This window comes from Hydra vulgaris, chromosome 09, assembly GCF_038396675.1.
Source record: "Hydra vulgaris chromosome 09, alternate assembly HydraT2T_AEP".
Lineage (NCBI taxonomy): Eukaryota > Metazoa > Cnidaria > Hydrozoa > Anthoathecata > Hydridae > Hydra > Hydra vulgaris.
This window is the reverse complement of record NC_088928.1, coordinates 7,398,888-7,419,681: the sequence shown is the minus strand read 5'-3', so window position 1 is coordinate 7,419,681 and position 20,794 is coordinate 7,398,888. Positions and strand designations below refer to the sequence as shown.

Sequence of the window (20,794 nt, the reverse complement as noted above, 5' to 3'; positions counted from 1 at the left end):
ATGAATTTTATTATTTGTTACACATGCCATAAAAAGTTTTTTAATAATTATAGAATAAATCTTTTTATGAATTTGCTTAGAGGAAGAAACTTAAATTTCTTGGCAGGTTACAAATATTTATAGTGTTTTAAGATTTTATCATTTCTAATTATTTTTTAATAAACTGACTTTATATGAGAGAAAAATAATCTCTTTTTTTTTTCTTTTATTTGAAATTTTTATATTTTTATAGATAAGATTTTGCTACAGATAAGATTACAATGTAAATCTGTGCATACTTGTTTATTTGATCATTTGAAGTCACAAATCAAGGTTAATGAGTAAATCTTTGTTTGAATTTAAATTTTTTCAAAGTGTTTGAGTTTTTAGAAAAAAATAAAATGAAAAAATGGAACAAAGTTTTGATTTGTGTATATATACACACACACACACACACACACACACACACACACACACACACACACACACACACGCACACACACATAGATGGATAGATAGATAGGTTTAGATTTCAAACCATAAAAATATATATATATACTTATATAAATATATATAGTTCTATAAATTGTTACATTTGGGAGTATGGAAGGTAAAAAATGATTATTTTGTCAACAAATACGTCACTTTTAATTACTTTTGACTTTTGTCCAACATTTTCCTGTTGTCAGAAAGTTAAAACCATTAATTTAATTACAAATAATCGTTTTTTTTAAAAAACGCAAGTTTAATTGACTGAATGTTTTTAAAAACATTCTGAATGTTTTTAATAATATAAACAATGTTTTTATTTTAATTTTTTTTAATAAAATGTTTTTATTTTTATTTTTTTTAATAAAATGTTTTTTTTTATTTTTTTTACTGTAAATTTTTTTTTTTTTTTTACTGTAAATCATGCACGGAGTGTTGCTACATCGACTATCTTATAGCCTGACTTGCAACAGAGTGCTGCTACATCGACTGACAAATAACCTGACTTGTAATGGAGTGTTGCTACATCGACTATCTTATAGCCTGACTCGCAAGGGAGTGCTGCTACTTCGACTGAGGGTTTGTTTGGGGCAGGCAGTCTATCAAGTAATAAAAAAAAATTCCGATCTTGCATTTTAATTTTTACTTTTTGTCAACAAAATGCAGAAAAACTTTCTGACAACCAGTTAGGGGGTTTTATATATATATATATTTATATATATATATATATATATATATATATATATATATATATATATATATATAACTCCTAACTGGTTGTCAGAAAGTTTTATTGACAAAAAGTAAAAATTAAAATGCAAGACTGGAATTTTTTTTTTGTTACTTGATAGACTGCCTGCCCCAACCAAACCCTCAGTCAATGTAGCAGCACTCCCTTGCAAGTCAGGCTATAAGATAGTCGATGTAGCAACACTCTATTGCGAGTCAGACTATTTGTCAGTCGATGTAGCAGTACTCCATTACGAGTCAGGCTATTTGTCAGTCGATGTAGCAGCACTTTGTTGCGTGTCAGGCTATAAGATAGTCGATGTAGCAACACTCCGTGCATGATTTACAGTAAATAAAATAAAAACAAAAACATTTTATTAAAAAAAAATTAAAATAAAAACATTCAGAATGTTTTTAAAAACATTCTGGTCAATTAAATTTGCGTTTTTGCGGTTTTTAAAAAAAATGATTAGTTTGTAAATAAATTAATGGTTTTAACTTTCTGACAACACACAAATGTTTGACGAAAGTCAAAAGTAATTAAAAGTGACATATTTGTTGGCATAAGAATCATTTTTTACCTTCCGTACTCCCAAATGCAACAACCTATTGAACTTTATATATATGTGTGTGTGTGAAGAGTTTATTTTCAAAACGCGGTAAGCGTCATATTCAAAAAAACATAGAAATATATACTAATCAAAGTATAACGTTATATTTTTCTACTTCTAAAAAACTTTTATTTTCAAAACACGATATGGCATTTTAAATTTATTTTCAAAGTGCGGTATTTAATTGTGACCAATTCGTGGCAAATGTATATTACTTCCTTACAAATCTTATAGAGTTGTGATAATGAAATGGTGGATTGTGATGGACAAAATTAATGCGTTATTTAGTCTCGTATTTCATTTAAAAAAAAAGATAAAATGCTTGAAACAAGAAAAAAGAAATTTTCATTATAGTGTTTATACTTTCATACTTTTTTTGTTTAACTGAACTGATGGAATGATGATGGAAAATATATTAAAAAAATAACTTATATTAATGAGTTTAAGTATATTTGTTATCTGTTTCTTTTTATGGAAAGCATTCATTAATAATACTTGTTTTTTATTTGTTTGTTAAACCGACAATTCCTTTATTGCAAAGAAAATGAGGCTAATTCAGTGTTTCATTTTTAAAATTTTATTTCATTAAAAAATATAACAATGATGTTTATGTTATATTAATTGTCCATTAATTTTAAACAGACTTAAAAATAGAGGCGGAAATAAAAAATTAATTGTCTATGAAGGTAAGGGAGATGTTTTAAAAAATTTGATGCATTTTCCAATGCATTAATTCTTCGTCTATTTTTATATGCCTGCTATGGATAAAGCAAGAAATAAGCATAGTGTTGATGCTCCTTTCCTTGAAAAAGTAATATTTTAAAAATCTGATCATCATTATTATGACTACACTATCACTATTTTTCAAACTTTAAAATTAAATATAAAATAAAGAAATATTATGGTTTATTGTCTCATATTTAACTCTCCTAAATAAATTTAAATACACAATTGTGAATTTTGAAACATAATAGTTTACATTACTTTAACACAACACTGTTTACATTCACATTATCATTAAAATATAATTAGTAATTATATTTTAGTTATAAGTATTTATATTTATTTAATTTAATTAATTACATTTGGTAATTATTACCAAACATTAAATGCACATAGTTTACAATATGTTAAATAAAATTAATTATTAAAAGTTATTTAGGTCTTTAAAGTTTATAAACTTAACATATAAACTTAACATATATCTTAATAAAATGGATATACCGCTACAAAATGATCGCTAATAAGCTGTAATTGGATATACAGTATTTTGAAAGTAAATGTAAGTTTATTGACAAAAAATATTTATTTTTTTATTTACTAATATTTCAATTATTAACATTATCTAATTTATTATATGTATATATACATTAGGCAATAATAATTTTTCCAAATATACGAGATATGAGTTTGTGGCAAAAAAACTCAATTATCTCAATACCACAAAAATGGATATATTACATTCTGAAAATACACTCTTTATATAAACATATATGTATATATGTTTTTTTTTTTGTTTTTTTTTCCGTTGATTTACCTCCCCAAGACCCAGAAAGCCACTACAGATGAGGAGGCTACTTTATTGTGGTTATAACCCTCTCTCAACTCTATAACTCCGAAACACGAACCTTGACAAACAAGACTGCTGCACGGAGAAACAAGTTGAGCGTGGTACTACCAGGGACAAGGTGGGGATCGAACTCGGAACCTCTTGCTTATGAAGCAAACGCTCTACCACTACACCACTACTGCATTGTATATCGTATATATATTGCATATATATATATATATATTGCATATATATATATATATATTGCATATATATATATATATATTGCATATATATATATATATTGCATATATATATATATAGATATATGTATATATATAGATATATGTATATATATAGATATATGTATATATATAGATATATGTATATATATAGATATATGTATATATATAGATATATGTATATATATAGATATATGTATATATATATATATATATATATATATATATATATATATATATATATATATATATATATATATATATATATATATATATTTAAACAACTTTAAAAAGTATTCTACACAATAGAGTGCTCAATGTTCTTAAAAGAGCAGAGCAATTATATATTAGTAGAAAATCACTTAACAAAAATTTTTTCCATTCCAAAATGGAAAAAATTTTTGTTAAGTGATTTTCTACTAATATATATATATATATATATATATATATATATATATATATATATATATATATATATATATATATATATATATATATATATATATATATATATATATATATATATATATATATATATCAACCCTCGGAATTAGGGTCGGCATTCGGCAATGCCGACCTAACTGCCGGCCTAAAAGTATTTGAGGGTCGGCAAAAAATTGCCGACCTCGTTTTTATATTTTATGGTCAGACCTTTGTATCAAATAATTTTTGCCGACCTGATGCCGACCTCTAAAAGATTGAGGTCGGCAAATTATTGCCGACCTCAATTTTTCTAATTCCGAGGGTTGATATATGTATACATATATATATATATATATATATATATATATATATATATATATATATATATATATATATATATATATATATATATATATTCCTATGGTTTGGTATCTACCGTTTATTGCAAAAAAAACTGCACTTAACGACTCTTTGTGTTTAAGTAAAGCAAAATTAAGTACAGTTTATATCAAAATCATTAAATTTAATTGAGAAAACTGATTAAATTTATTGTTTTTTAAAAACCACAAAAGCGCAAATTAAAAGACTGGAATGTTTTTAAAAACATTCACAATGTTTTTATTTTTTTCAATAAAAAGAAACACATTTAGAAATTTTTTTTTTTTTACTTTCAACATACATTGGCTGACAAATAGGTAAACATGTGAGAAGTGCTGCTAAATCAACTGAAAAATAGGTAAAACATGCAAGGAGTGTTGCTACATTGACTGACAAGTAGGTAGAATATGCGAGGAGTGCTGCTGCATTAACTGGCAAATAGGTAAGATTGCAAGGAGTGCTTCTACAACAACTGACAAATAGGTAGAACATGTGAGGAGTGTTGTTACATTGACCGAGGGTTTGGTTTTGGCAGGCAGTCTATCAATTAAAAAAAAATTTATTGCTCATTTTGTGGTTTGTGAATTGTTGAGTTTTATTGTTATTATTTAAATAGTCATATTTCTTATATATAAAATATATTTAAAATTGACTTAAATAGGGAATTACGCAGTAAAGTGTGTACATAGGCTGACTATATATATTAAAATACGCTTAGTATGTGTTAAATATATATATGCTATTTATTGCCTAAAATATATATTTAAAAAAAAACAATAAAAATTCAACACTTCACAGTATGCACTTTTCATGAAATATTCAATTTCATAATTTGTGTGTAACAAATCATGACATTAAACAAATTTTTTGAAATTTTTTACCTCTTTACCTCCTAGTTCTATTTTATATAATACCTCCTAGTTCTATATAATAAAATGAGACTGGATTTCAAAAGTTAGGTTTCGAAAAGTAATTTTATATTTAGGGGTAACTCAAAACCCTTAAACATTATAACATAATATAAAAAAATTAAATTAAAGTGGTTTCTTTTGAGACCCAGGTTGACATACTTTTAAAGAAATTTTATTTTGTAAAATGCCATAATAGGGTGCAAGTAAATATTTTCTAAAAAAGTTTTAATAACTGATATCCTTTTCATAAATTTGTGTTGCAATGATATCAAATGTCAGTTTTCACGCCAAACAGGAATTTAATTTAACTAGTGTTGAAACTCGATTGCAAAAGCTTTTTTTTGTGCCTACATTTCACCCTTTCACTTTTTTTATTTTCTTTATTGTATCTCAAAGTATGATATTTCTCATTTATGCAAAGATTACATCTTTTTGAGGATGAGTTATAGGGTTGACATTTTTTAATTATATTCCACTTGGTTATCTGTTTAATGCCTGCTTCCTTTAGTTTCCAAATTTTCTTAGAAAGTTTAGTGTCATTTTTTTACCTGACTGAAGTCAAAAGATTTTATGTGGCTTGCAATCCCAAGATTGAAGGACTTTTCTCTTATAATAATATAAGGTTTCTTAGCATGATTGAGATTAGCTGGTATTATAGCAGTCTCAATAACAATATTTTAGTCAGGCATTGATTTCTAAAGGACACGTAGCTTTATTTATACAGTTTCTAACATTATCAGTATTTTCATTACGCAAATTGTGTTGGTTGTGTGACTTGATAACAGTACTGGTATTTAACATGCAGCTGTAACTTATTTTGACAGTGCTTCTGTTAAAAATCTTGTGAAGCTTGTGGTGCACTGGAAAATGTAAGTTGATTAAATTCAAGAAAAGGTTTCCTATTTTGGTGACGTTTTTTGGTGACATTTTTTGGTGACAATGAAAGCTAAATAACTAGTAATAACATAAGTTAAAGTTTCACATCAGATTCACATCAGCGATCATCAGATTCACATCAGCGATCATCAGATTCACATCAGCGATCATCAAATTCACATCAACGATCATCAGATTCACATCAGCAATCATCAAATTCACATCAGCGATCATCAAATTCACATCAGCGATCATCAGATATTATAACAATAACAAAAAGGTAAAAGGACAAAAAATTAAATGCTATGGAGTAAAATATTAAAAATGCTATGAAGTGTTTGCTTTGATGATATAAAAGTTTTTAATTAATTTATATAAATTAATTAAAAGCTTTTTATAGTATATTTTTATGTTTATTTTTATGGTAGCATTTTCATACTCATTTTGTATATTCAGCAAGTTTAATGCTAATGTAATAATGTGGTGTTTTCTTGTTAAGTATATAAACACCACATTAATTGCAAAATTTACCACCAAGTTTAAATGGTTCTGCTTAGTCTAGAATATTCCATGTTATGATAAATTATGAAAATATAAACCCTTATTTTTATGCCATACAAATTTATTTTAGTGACATACAAATTTAGAAAGTTTAGTAGAGTTGGGTTTACTTTCATAAAGAAAAGAGTTTTTATGCTTATGCCACTTATATATAAAAGTTTTCTCTGTAAGTCCTATATTTTATATCATTCTTGGTGATTATTTCCATTGCAAATATAAATATGGTTTTTTCTAAGGCATTTTATATTGAGTGGACATAAAGTGATTTGTTGCCAATTGTGTAATTGATCGATATATTCAGTAGTATTAACATAATTAACATAACTAACATAAAAACTGTTCTCTTTAATAAAAAGGTAATATTATATTCTAGAACTTCTAAATATTTTAAATTCTTTAGTTATAACATCTAATGATTTTCTTTGTTCATAACATTTGATCATTACTGTGTAAAACTTATAGATATTAAATCTATTTAACTAAGTATTAAGATTATTTCTACAATACGTGTGTGTGTACAATATATTATACAATGTTTTTGCTTTTTTAAAGATAGTTGGACCAATGACAGTAGCAAACTACATGAAAGAGGCTCTTACTAATCCAAAATGGGTTTGGCTCTTGTATTTTGGTTCACTTATTAGTTTTTATGTATTTTTGTACTGTATATAGAATTTTGTTTGTTTTTAACTGTTATTTAATTTTGTAGGGTTATTACATGACAAATGATGTATTCGGTGCTAAAGGAGACTTTACTACATCTCCTGAGATATCCCAGATGTTTGGAGAAGTGAGCATTTTTGCATGTTTTAAAATCTATTTAAAAATGAACAAATTAGAAAAGTTAATAAATGCTTTGTAGTTGATAGGAATATGGTTTGTTGCCCAATGGATACAAATTGGTAAACCATGTGGTGTTCAGTTAGTTGAACTTGGACCTGGTAGAGGGACACTAATGGCAGATATTTTACGGGTAAACTATAGATGCACTAATTGTATTAAACTAAATATTTTTATTATTTAAATATTCTTATCAGGGATGCGGAGTCCCAAAAAGGACTCCGGATTTGAAAGTCACAAAAAGATTACTTTATACTAGTTTTTGGTATCCAGGAGCTCTAAAAATATAAATAAGTTTATGAACTACTGATAGGAAAAAAATTAAGACTTTTAGGTTAGAGGAACAATAATTTTTTGAGCCCGGAGTCCGTAGGTATAATGGCGGCAAGGACTCCGGGCTTAAAAACAAAAGTTTCAAGTCATTAAATCTCATGAATTTTTTTCTTATAGCAGATCATAAGTCAACAAGCATGTTTAGAGCTTCTGGACACTACAGACTTGGAAAAAGTAGAGATATAAAGCCAGAGTCCTTTTGGGACTCCACATCCCTGATTCTTATAATTTGAAATACTTAAGAACAGAAAACATGTAATACCTAGGTAATGAAACAATTTCCAGAGACTCTTTCCAATTTTGAAGTGAATTTTGTAGAGGTCAGTGAAAAAATGATTTCGTTACAAAAGAAAAATCTTGGCATACCTCATGGAAAAAAGGTCAGTTTGCTTTAAGTTTAACGTACTTTTTCCACAAATGTATGTCTTTTTATTTACCAGAAATTTTCAATCTTATCAGTAAATTTGATAATAAAACTCAATTAGTTTTGATTAAAAACATAATTTTTTTTTACCTAACTAAAAGAGCCACCATTTTACCGAACTAAAAGAACTGCCATTGTGCAGTGATTAGAGCTCGTTGGTTTTGAAATTTAAAAAATTTAAAGGTTTAAAGTTCAATGAGCGCTCTGTCCGCAAATTTAAAGAAGACGGGGCAGAAGATTTCTTATTAAATACTGTTCCACAGTGCTCTGAGACAACCTTATCAGATCTTTTTGTAGCACCTTAAAACATTGTACTATCAAAAGTTTGTATTTTTTAAAAGTCTTGTTACTTAACGAAGATTTAATTTAGTTACAATATTACCAGTTTATAGTTACATAAAGTTATACTGAAATAAAATGTCATAGTTGTAATCAACTCACCGTTATAATTAAAAGTATTTTGTCATAATTACTAACAACACACTTAAATCCTAAAGTATGTTTCAATTTAAAAAAATGTGTTACAATGTTAATATAAAATGCTTAATTAACAAAACTAATTTATCCATTATTTCTTTTTAGGATTTTTGCATAACACCTAGTGGAACAAAAGTGAGTTGGTTTACACATGTACAAGATGTTCCAAAAGGTAAGGTAATGTTTCAAAAAGTATTGATTTAGAAGTGAATACAGCTTACATTAAATATACATTAAGCTTAATACATCGAATAATAAAATATTTTAATATTTTGTTTTACTTTCAATATATTTTTAATATTTCATTTTATCAACTATCATTATATTTCATGCATCCTTTTACTGAAGTCATTTTATTTTTAGGATTGACATTTTATTTGGCGCATGAATTTTTTGATGCTTTACCTGTCCATTTATTCAAGGTGTTAACAATTTTTTTTTTTTTTTAATAAATGTGCTGTTTTGAGTGCTGATCTTTTAAATTTGAGTAATAATGTTTAAGAAAACAATCAGTGAATATAGTTAATAAACCCAGAAAATGTAGTTAATAAACCCTTTTTTTAATAGCTGACTTAATTGCTTCATATATGTGTGTATATGCATATATCAGACGTGGACAGGAAAGGTGTGCGATCGCTCTCTATTCCTGACCACGCTCGCTATTATTTTTTTGAAAGGTTGACCACAGGTTTTTAGTTATTTGAAAACGCACTGAAAAATCCCGACAAAAGAAAGAAAATTATAAACAAGCTAAACTATAAAAAATGAAAGAAATCTTAAAAAGTAATTTAAAAAAATAAAAATACTCAACTAATCTAACCCGAAAAAAACTAAAACTCTATTAGAAAGTTATTTTTAGTTATGTTTATATTTAAGTTAAGGTTGAATAACTTTAAAACTTTAATCTTTTCTAATGTTTTTTACATCTGTTAATTAAAAGCAAACTTTAGTACAAATTATAGGCAAAAACTAAACAAATTGTAAAGCGATAAAATTTTAAGTATTTTAACTTACACAATTAAGACTTATCAAAGATAATATTTAATGCGCTCGCATTAAATATCTTTTAGTTAATACGAGCGCATTAAACATTTTAAAAAAAATAGTTGTCATCATTGTTTATAAAATTAAGAATACAAATTGTTTTAGAAAAATCACATTCACCGTTGAAACAAAAATTTTGAAATAAATAAAAGTTTTGTTTGATATTCTTTTTCAAAAATCTAAAAAGCCGTGGTTAAGTTGTCGCAAAAAAGAAATAAATACGTGGTCAAGAATAGAGTGCGATCACAGGCCTTTCCTGTCGTCTGGCATATATGTATGTGCAGCCTTTGGAATTAGGGTCAGCATTCGGCAATGCCAACCTGAAAGTGTTTGAGGTCTGCAAAAAATTGCCGACCTAGTTTCTATGTTTTATGATAACCCCTTCGTGTCAAATATTTTTCGCCGACTTGATGCTGACCTCTAGCACTATGAGATCGACTTCCTAATTAGATTCCTAATTCTGAGGCTTGATAAATGTATATTTATACATACACACACACACACACACACACAAATCTCTATTGCATATTTAGCTTTGCATAAAACATATTTAAGTGAGCAAAATACTAATATTTTGATAATAATATTTTACTAAAGTTTTGAAATGTTAATCAAGTTTTTTTTAATTGTCTGTCAGCTAAACTTAAACTCTCAGTTGATTTTTTTAATTAAATTCTGAAATAGCCTATGACTATTTCAATACAACATCAACAATACTGTATCATGCTCAGCTATGTACAGATTTATTTATATATGTGAACCAGGCTATTTAACTGTTCTGTTAAAATCTATTTTAATGATTATGTGAATTGTTATTTAGAAAGTGGGTGGAAAGTATCATGAACTATTAGTTGGATTAAATAGGTTTTACTTATATATTTTTAACATTTTACTTATTTTTTAACATTTTTTCTGACCTAATTTTTTAATTTTTATCCTAATGTTTTAGTACCCAGGGATTTTTTGCAGAGAGATAAGTTACTTGTACTCTTAATAAAAGACCATCAATCAATTATATACCATCATTAATTGTATAAATGATAGTATATAATCATAATTAAGGACCATCATTCAATTAAGGCCCATCATTTAATTAAGGCTCATAATTCAATTAAGAACCATCATTCAATTAAGGATCATCATTCATTTAAGGACTATCTTTCAAAATCAAGTTGAAAAAGTTTTTCTATTAGTTACATTATTATTTTTTTCTTGTTACATAAACATTTTTGTTTCTATTTGCAAAGAGATACAGACATTAATATTAATACACAAATTAACTTTTTTTATATTTAATAAATAAACATAAAATTAAATAAGTTTATTGAACTTAAGTCATACTAAGTCATGGAAGTTTAGTGAGGATCTGATAAATTTGATTATTAAGGAATAGATTTTTTGAGCAATAAGTAAAAGGATGAATTTTTGTTAAATGACAAGTTTTGTTAAATGACAAGATGAGATTGAATTTTGTTAGGTGGAACATGAGAGAATAACTTAGCTGAGCAGTGATCATTAAAGTATTTATAAAAATTAAAAAGAAGTTCAACATTATAATGATGTTCCAGAGGCTCAGGTGTGGCTTCTAGAGCAGTTCCAAACACATTAACAATGTGTTTTTGCACCCTCTCTAAAAAAAACTGAGATCAAGCGCCAGAAGTGCTTGCTTATCTCGTAATTTTATCTTTCAACAGGATGGAGATCCTAAACACACATCAAAGTTAGCTACTGAGTGGTTAAAGAAAAGCAGTATTAAGATGTTAGATTGGGTTCCTCAGTCACCAGACCGAAATCCGATTGAAAATTTATGGAATCTTTTTAAAATTAAAGTAGCTGATCAAAAACCATCCAGTTTGTCACAATTAAAGGCAATTCTCATTGAGGAGTGGGAAAAATTTGACACACAATGGCTTAAAAACTTAGTTAATTCAATGCCTAAAAGATGTCTTGCAGTCATCAAGGCAAAAGGCGCACAAATAGGCTATTAATTTTATATTAGCAAAATAATTATTTAAGGGTTGATACACTTTTTTGACTTACACATTTTCTAATTTAGTGGATAATTTTTGTTTTAAGTATAAGAATATTAATTTCTTGTTATAAAAATGTTTTTTGATATAAATTCAATATTAAAAAAAAAATGTGCATAAAAAATCTAAATTTCAGCATATAATAATTTGTTTTTATTGAAAAATCATCAGGGGTGACTTTTTTGACATACTGTATGTAGAGGAAATAATTTTTATTGAGTAAAAAATGGAAAAGTAAAATTTCTGAACTTAGTGTGAGAAAAGTCACTGATAACCAAGCCATTTAATACAATGGAGTCTTAAAAAATCAGAGGATGAAGTGCTCAGTGCACAACACTAAGATGCAAATATATACCAGCTAATTTAATTTGTCTTAAAAAGAGATGAACAGGTCAGTCGAGTTTTACTAAAAGTTAGATGTGACAGATAAATAACTTTGAAGTTTAACAATATTTGTAGAAGATAGCGACAGTTTGATGGTAACAATTTTTATGCCTAATATTTTTTACCACTTTATTTATGATTTAAGTTATTCTAAAAAACGGGGCTCAAGCATTGTACTTGGCACCCACTGCACCCACCCACTTTATGAGGCACCCTAAACAATAAGCTATGCAATTACCTCATAAACCTGAAATTAAAATTAAGACCACTTCAAATGACTTTGACAAATCACAACAAAATTACATAACAAACATGGATGTCATATATGCGTAAAGTAGCACTTTTAATACTCTGATATTTTATAGCTTTTGATAAAATCAGCCTTTGTGTGCTACCAGAGATACTAGTTATCAGCCTCTTTGAGAGCTACCACAGAAGTTGGACAAGCTTACTATCATCTGGCCTCAAAATTATTTAAACTGAGTTTTAGAGCTGTACCCTTAGGAGATATTAGGATTCAACAGAATGAGTTGCAATGTTCTTAATAAAGAAGAACAAGCAAAAAAACATAATGTTCATTATTCTAGGCAAGAAACAATAAAATTTCTTGCCTATTTGGCAAGATAATTTATATTAGGTTTTCTGCAAGACATTAGAGGGATGAAATTTATGTCTGTCAAAAATCAGTATTCTTATTGAGATGCCATCTCTTGCTTTTACTTAACCAAAAACCCCATGTTATAGTAGTATTTTTATTCTTGGCCTTAGCTATGACTTAAAATGCAAATTCTACAAGGCAGCAGGGCACCTGTCAGATTGGATAATATATTAGAGTAGCAGGTTGACCTACAATTGTTAAAATCTTCCAAATGTTATTGAAATTTTTTCATTTTTAAATTTTAAGTTAAGATAAGTCGTAATGTTATCTTTTTTTTTAGCTTGTTATTTTTTAGCTATAATACTTGAGTATTTTTTAGCTATAATACAAAAAGTTTTGTATTATAGACTGTAGTATTAAAACATACAATTAAATACAATAACAGAAATTAAAAAAAAGATTTTTTTTTGTCATGTCAAAAATTTTTTTTCATATACTTTATATACTGTTGATAGAATCTATTATTCTACTGTTGATAGAATAATATATAAAATTTTGATTTTTAAAAGTTTTTTTTAGTCAATCTAAAAATCGTTTTTTAGGTCAGAAAATGAACTTCAGTTAGTTACAGCACCTGGTCCTAGCCCTGTTGCTAGAACATTCCTTAATTCAGAAACAAATGCAGATGAATGTGAAGTTTGCCCAGAAGCAGCAGTTGTTATGTCATACATAAGTGAAAATATTTCTACGTACGGGGGTTGTGCTATGATTATTGATTATGGAGAATCAGACAGTCAGAGATTCTCTTTGAGGGTCTTTTATTTTTGTTTTCTGTTTTTTTTATTATTATCCTTTAATATTATGTTTTAAATTTATCCTGTATTATGTTAAACCCAGAAACACGCTATCATTGCTGGAAAAACATTTTCCATTTTTATAGGGGTATAAAAACCATGTGTTAGTTGACAATATATTTAAAAATCCTGGATCTTGTGATATAACTGCTAATGTTGATTTTGGTTTCTTGAAGCGTTGCATTCGTGGTGAAGGTATGTTTTTTTTTTTCATTTTAGTTTAAAAGAACTGCACTCAAAAGCACACAAAGCATTATGAAAAAGGTTAAATTTTTCACAATGTTCTGTTTATATTATTTTTTGTGCTTATTTGTTGGAACAATATGTATTCAAGGTTTTTTTATGTTCAATTTGACATAAAAATGATATTTTTGTTATGTTCAATTTGACATAGTTATGTTAAATTTAATATAAAAATGGTATTTTTGTTATGTTAAGTTTGACATAGTTATGTTAAATTAAACATAAAAATGGTATTTTTGTTATGTTAAATTTGACATAGTTATGTTAAATTAAACATAAAAATGGTATTTTTGTTATGTTAAGTTTGACATACTTATGTTAAATTAAACATAAAAATGGTATTTTTGTTATGTTCAATTTGACATAGTTATGTTAAATTTAATATAAAAATGGTATTTTTGTTATGTTCAATTTTTTTTGTTGAAAGTTTATATAATTATGATAAAAGTTAACTCGTTAATGTTGAAAACGGTAATGAAAGGAATGAAAATTTCACGGAAATTTTCAAATCGGGAAAATTTGGAAATTTTTAAAAAAAGATATGCTATTATATAAATAATGGGTAAAATTTCATGTCTTATTTAGGCAGTTGTTCTGGACAATTATATTGTGAAACAGATTACAATAATTTAAGAAAGCCCCTTAGTAAAACACTTTTTTAAATATTTTGTTGAGTTTTTTTATCGTAACGATAGATAGCAACTGAAAATTTGTTTTTAAATTTTCCAAAATTGTTCTATTGTTATTTGCTGAGCATATTGACGTATTTCATTGCCGTAGCAAGCTTTGTTTAAGGCTGAACATAATTTGCACCCCCATCCCTAAAGAGGAAGGGGGATTTTTCAATGTCTATTAAATTGGCCTACAAGACTGAAAACTGTAAAATTGTATATAAAAAGACTCGATTGAATATTTACAGTATTTCACAATTTTTTTTCCATTTCTACAACGTTATTGATTAACTAAAGACAAAAAGTAAAGAAACATTTTTGCAAAATTTAAACTATTTAAAAATATAGTAAGCAATAAAAATAAAGAACTAATGATTTTGTGGTCATAAATTTCGGCGCTATGTTTAAATGAGTGCTTTTAAGACTTGACTCTCACTCGCCACAACCTTGCTCGGGCACTTTTGACGTTATAAATCAATATATTAAAAAATTATGCTATACTTTAAAATGGTTTAAATTGTTTATACCGTATTTTTCAACCAATACTGCCAAGTGGACAATTTGTGTGTGTATTTTATAAGTATCATACCTAGCCATTATTATTTTTATACCAAGCCATTATTATCAATACCATACCATTATTATTTTACTTAACATTCAGATCAAATGTGTTTCCCAATGTCATTTTTAGAAAAATTATTATGATCTAACACAGCTTGTGCAATTATAACATGTACCTTTTATGTTTTAAATGCAATCTTTATGCATAAAAGTTCTCAGATCTTTTTTAAAATTTTATATACAATCTTTACACATAAAAAATCTTTGTTTCCTTAAAACACTACAAAAATAATACACAATAAAATTTTTTAATCTAAAAAAAAATTTATTCTTTATATTTTGTGAATATTTTACATCATAGTTGAGAGAAGTAAAAGCTAGAAATATTTTATACACAAGCTCAAAAGACAAGCTAACTAAAAAAACGTCTACTTTTTGTTGTTTCACAAAAGGAATATACGTAAAAATAATATAAATCTTGAACGTTTTATTGCTTTTTTAATAAAAAGCACTATTCTTAAATTGATTATAAAAATTTGACCAAAAAGATGTCTATTTTTCGCTTGTGGGTCTATATTATTATATATTTTCGGTTGAAATGACTAAAGAATACCCAAATACAACAATGATAAGAAGCATATTTTTGAAGAATAGAAATAAATTTTATAAAACTATATAAGTTTATTGCAATAAAAAATTTTAAAGATATACGGAAACTTTGAGCAAAATCTCTCGGATAATTATCAGAAATGATCAACCCTAGAAAACAGCGAAAGAACAAATATTAATCGAATTTGAAATAAAGCATTGATTGTATTATTTAATGACAAAACCATTTATGATTGTAAAATTATTTATTGCATTCACTAAAGCATAACTACATTTTTTTTGATTAAGTTTTTTTGATTGTCAACATTGTTTTGTTCAAGTGTTTTAGATAAATTACTAACCAATTATAAACATAAATATATAACAAACTACAAGGGTGGATGCTCGAAATCCGGACTTTTTTGACACAAAATAAAAATCACAATAAAAGTATTAGTTTCAAAGCTATATTTCTGAAATTTTAAACAGTAATGTACACATATAAGAGCTTTCATTTCACTCAATCCAGCTGCCTTTAGCTTCAATGACTTGCTCGATACGCTTCCTGAACCTGGAGCAGACGTGCTCCACCTCATCGGCCAACATGTTGGCAGCTGCAGTAGTAATTGCTCGCTTTAGAGATTCAACAGTGTTGTGACTTGATTTATTGGTCTCACGTTCCAAAGTGCCCCAGACATAATAGTCCAATGGATTGAGATCTGGTGAGTTTGGAGGCCAAAAGTCCTTCGACCAGAACATAGGGAGATTCTCTTCAAGCCAACCCTGTACCAAATTGGAGGTATGAGCAGGAGCTGAATCTTGCTGAAACACATATGGCCTACCATTGGAACACTTGTCCATCCAAGGTTTCACCACCTTAATCAGAAGGTCCAAGTAGACTTCTTTATTGACATTTTGGCCCTTCAGGAAGAAGTGTGGTGGCAGACATAAAGAGATGGACAGAGGCTGGAAATTTTGTCTGACCAATCACTGGGACATCTTCTGGGTCTTGAGCCAACCATCTGTCATTTCTTCTGTTCACTTTGGCATCTACAGTAAAAATTTTCTCATTGCTGAAAAAACGAAATTAACCGGCAGCTTCATGTTTTATTGATGCAAAAAAAAAGGAACACTTAGTCACTCTCTTCTCCTTCATTGAAGCAGACAGCATCTGCCTGACTTTTAGGACATAGGAATTGTACCTAAGGTCATCATAGATCACTCTTCTCATGGTGTAATGAGACACATTCATATCTTTGCTCAGTTTCCTGATGGAGGTGCTGGGGTTTTTGTTAATCGACTTCTGTACTCTGCTTATTCCTGATTGGTTTGTGAGCAGTCTTTTCTTTTCGTTCTACAGACTCTGCACCATCATTAAACCTCTTTGCAATATCATAAACTGTGCTTTTTGGGAAGCCAAACCATTTTATAATCTCTGGGACAGAGTGCCCGGCGCGGAGGGACTCAACCACTGCTACTCTACGGTCATATTCCTTTGACATGATGTGCTAAATTTGCATTTTTATTTTTTTACCCGAGAGTACAATGTTTGTTTTGATTAATGTTTGAATTTCGCAACATAGAATTTAAAAACAAAAAAATGTCGGCAAATTTAATATTGTCCGGATTTCGAGCATCCACCCTGTATAAACATAAAAACGATTTGACAGATACAAAAATATTTATATTAAAAAGGATATATATATATATATTGTTTTTTTTAATTTAAAATTCAATATTTTGGGAACCAATGCGAAATAATTGTCTGAGCTTTAAACAAAGATAAGAAATAAGGGGTCGTACATAAATTACGTCACGCAATTTTTGACCTTTTTTGACCCTATCCCCCCCTCGTCACTACATCGTAACATTTTAGTAACAAGTCCCGTATGAGCCGTCACAAAAACACTAACCTCCCTCTCCCCTCCCTCCTTAGAGTGTGATGTAATTTATGGGTGACCCCTAAATGTATTCCAACAATCTCTATGCTTTAAACATTGTTTTAGTGCATCATTATGGACCCATAACCCAACGTTCATTTCTTTTACAAATGGGAATACAACAAAGATTGAAGGTTTCAAATTTTCTTTTTGTGTTTTATTTTTTTGTTTTGAGCATTTTTAAATTGAAATATTTGAAAAATCACCTCCTTTTGTTTTAAGGTTTTGCTGAACACCGCTACTAGTGAACAAGCTCGAAACTTAATTTCTTCCCTAGACTATCTTATTAGTCCAGAGAAAATGGGTGAAAAATTTAAATGCTTTGCGTTGACAAACTTGTCATCTCCAGTACCACCTTGTTTTACCTAAAATAGATTTTTTTCTATCATAGATAACTAACATATACTACTTTTTTAACAAGAGTGGAATGCTATTGTTTATTTTATCATTATTTTTTTATACATACATACATACATATATATATATATATATATATATATATATATATATATATATATATATATATATATATATATATATATATATATATATATATATATATTAAATCCATTTGCCCACTCTTGTATTATTAAAATGTTTTAATGATTAAAACGTAAAAAAACCTAACTAAAAAAGGAAATGAACCACTTCTAATATGTTTCTTCAAAATAGATAATCAATACAGAAATATATAGTTTTATGTAAAAAAAAATTTTTTTTTTTGTGTGTAATAATTGCTCTTTTAGAAGTGATCAGTGATCGCCTTTTTAGGAGTGATCACATTAGCAGTTGGTCACTGCTGTGATCAACTAAAGCTGAAAAACCGTTGAAAACTAGTTATAAACCGCATCAATTTTTATTTTTTACACTTTTGAAAAACATTTTAAAATGGATAGTTCTAAACTTTATACGATCGTATCTTTGAGTCTATATACCCGACAAGAAAATTTGATGCGCGCTACATCAAATAGCTACACTCTATTAATAGTAGATGTAGGCTACGTGTGATTACGATATTTATTACACTTGAGTCGTATAAGTGTTATAGCCGCATGTAACTACCACCAAAGTGGTATAAACAGACAACATAGTCAGTTTCATCCCATTCTTTATTTAATTGAGTTTCGACTCATCGCTTGTTCTACAGGAACATGAAAGGAAAGTAAAAAATAATCTCTCGAGCATGCGCAGTTTTGCTTCAGTCAAATTAAAATTTATAATACGCGTGTTTACGTGATTATTTTTCCCTTTCGCGCAGAAAAATAATGACCTTTAAGTCATATAAATCAAGTGGGGCAATCATTTAATAGCACATATGACCCGCTTCAAATTTTATTGTCGGGTATGTGTGATAGAACTTAAAATCTATTTATGAATAATGATCCTAATTTGAGCAGTTCTCTATCTCAACTAATTTGTTACTGTGGACCTATTTTGAAGGTAGTTTTGATCCATTGCTCCAAACGCCGTAATTTTTGCAAAATATTATTAATTTAATCAGCTTCAAAAAAGTTTTTTTTTTTTTCTGTTTGATAGAAACATAACCTCTTCGAAATGCAAAATGATGTTCTGCTTTCTTTGTCATACTTGCAAAAATCTTATATTAAAAAAGAAAATGCCACAAGTAGGCTTTTTAAATAATATAGTTTCAAAAGTTTTCTTTAGGTGTTTATGTACAGATGTTTATTCTGATGTAGATCTTTTTTGCAATTACATCTATTAACATGGTTTCAAGTAAAGCTTCACAAACATATATTTTCTCTATAGAAAATATTCAGTTTCATCTCAAAGCAGCATTCAGTAACTAAATTAAACAAAACTTATATAATATTAGTTTGCTCGAAATGATAGTAGTAACATATTTTTCTTAACATTATGTAGGCCCGGGTTTCGGCTAAACGCCCCCCTCCCCTCCTATCTGTACGAATTGAATTATTTTAATTTTTAATGCTTAAAACTAAGACCAATTAAAATAGCTTTGAAATTGGTGAGCTATCTGTTAATCTTAAAATATTCAAATTTTATTGTCTAGGCCACCAAATTTTTTACGGTGTAACTGATATTTTCCGTTCTTTGTGTGTGTGTGTGTGTGTGTGTGTGTGTGTGTGTGTGTGTGTGTGTGTGTGTGTGTGTGTGTGTGTGTGTGTGTGTGTGTGTGTGTGTGTGTGGAAAATCAAGAAAACAATCATTCCTTAGAGAAAAAAAAAGTAAGAAAACTTTCCACTGCACTATCGACGGTGCGACGCCAGTTTTTACTTTAGAGTACGACTAGTTATTGACGCCTGTTTTTACATTAAAGTACAACTAGTTATGGCAGCCATGGCGCAGTGTTAGCGCACTTGCCTCAGAAACACAGGATCCGCTGTTCAAAACCCATCTCTGTGCAAGTTTTGCGACATCGGTGAGGAAGAAGGCATGAAATTCCTATTAAATGCTTATCCACGGTGCTCTGTGATAAGATCGTAAGGACTTCTTGGGGCACCTAAATAAAATAAAATAAAAAGTTATTTAAGTTTGTGTTACTAGTAAGCAAATTAGCTTGTTACAAAGATCTCACAAAAAGGCAAAGGACGCTTCTTAAAATCTAATTGTATTATAAACAACCATGTAAGTTAAATATGCTGATTGACTAAAAATGTTTTTTTTTAAAGGTCTCGGCTCTTTTAAGATTTTTTAAAAAATTTTAAATTTAATTTTCAAAATTATTAAAAGAATTTTAACAATAAAATTCTTTTTTAAAAGTTGGATTTAGGCGTTTGCTTAGTTATGGGTATTCACTTGAATCCAGCCCCACTTCAAAATTATTCCGCTTTAAAAATTTTTGAACACTTAATAAATTTGAGAAAGTCTTATATAAAAATAATTAAAATCTGTTTTAAATGTTTTTAATTTATTTAAAAAAGAGTCAGTTTTTTATATATTTTGACATCTATGTTTCTTCATACAAAAAAATTCCATTTACTATTACTTCTCAGTATTCATAAATACTTATCATAATTACGCGCTGGGATTGTTTATGCTAATGATGTGAACATAACAAACTAAGAAATGCAAAAGAG

The 20,794-nt window shown here is 27.9% G+C and overlaps 1 protein-coding gene across 3 annotated transcripts; it reads left to right on the top strand.

Moving 5' to 3' along the window:
- LOC100202861 (protein arginine methyltransferase NDUFAF7, mitochondrial) lies at positions 1-18,218 on the top strand. Of its 3 annotated transcripts, none has more exons than XM_065804623.1 (13): positions 1-106; positions 233-312; positions 7,305-7,360; positions 7,458-7,538; positions 7,611-7,721; positions 8,188-8,301; positions 8,928-8,994; positions 9,186-9,244; positions 10,687-10,730; positions 13,481-13,691; positions 13,819-13,927; positions 17,802-17,869; positions 17,958-18,218. In XM_065804623.1, the coding sequence occupies exons 3-13, from the start codon at positions 7,313-7,315 to the stop codon at positions 18,102-18,104; spliced, it is 1,059 nt and encodes a 352-aa protein (XP_065660695.1). In that variant the 5' UTR covers positions 1-106; positions 233-312; positions 7,305-7,312; the 3' UTR covers positions 18,105-18,218. The 3 variants fall into 3 exon arrangements, with proteins under 3 accessions (XP_065660695.1, XP_065660694.1, XP_065660696.1); XM_065804622.1 differs by having other exon boundaries at positions 7,301-7,360; XM_065804624.1 differs by lacking the exons at positions 1-106; positions 233-312 and adding an exon at positions 2,996-3,090 and having other exon boundaries at positions 7,301-7,360.
- Positions 18,219-20,794: the final 2,576 nt, after the last annotated feature.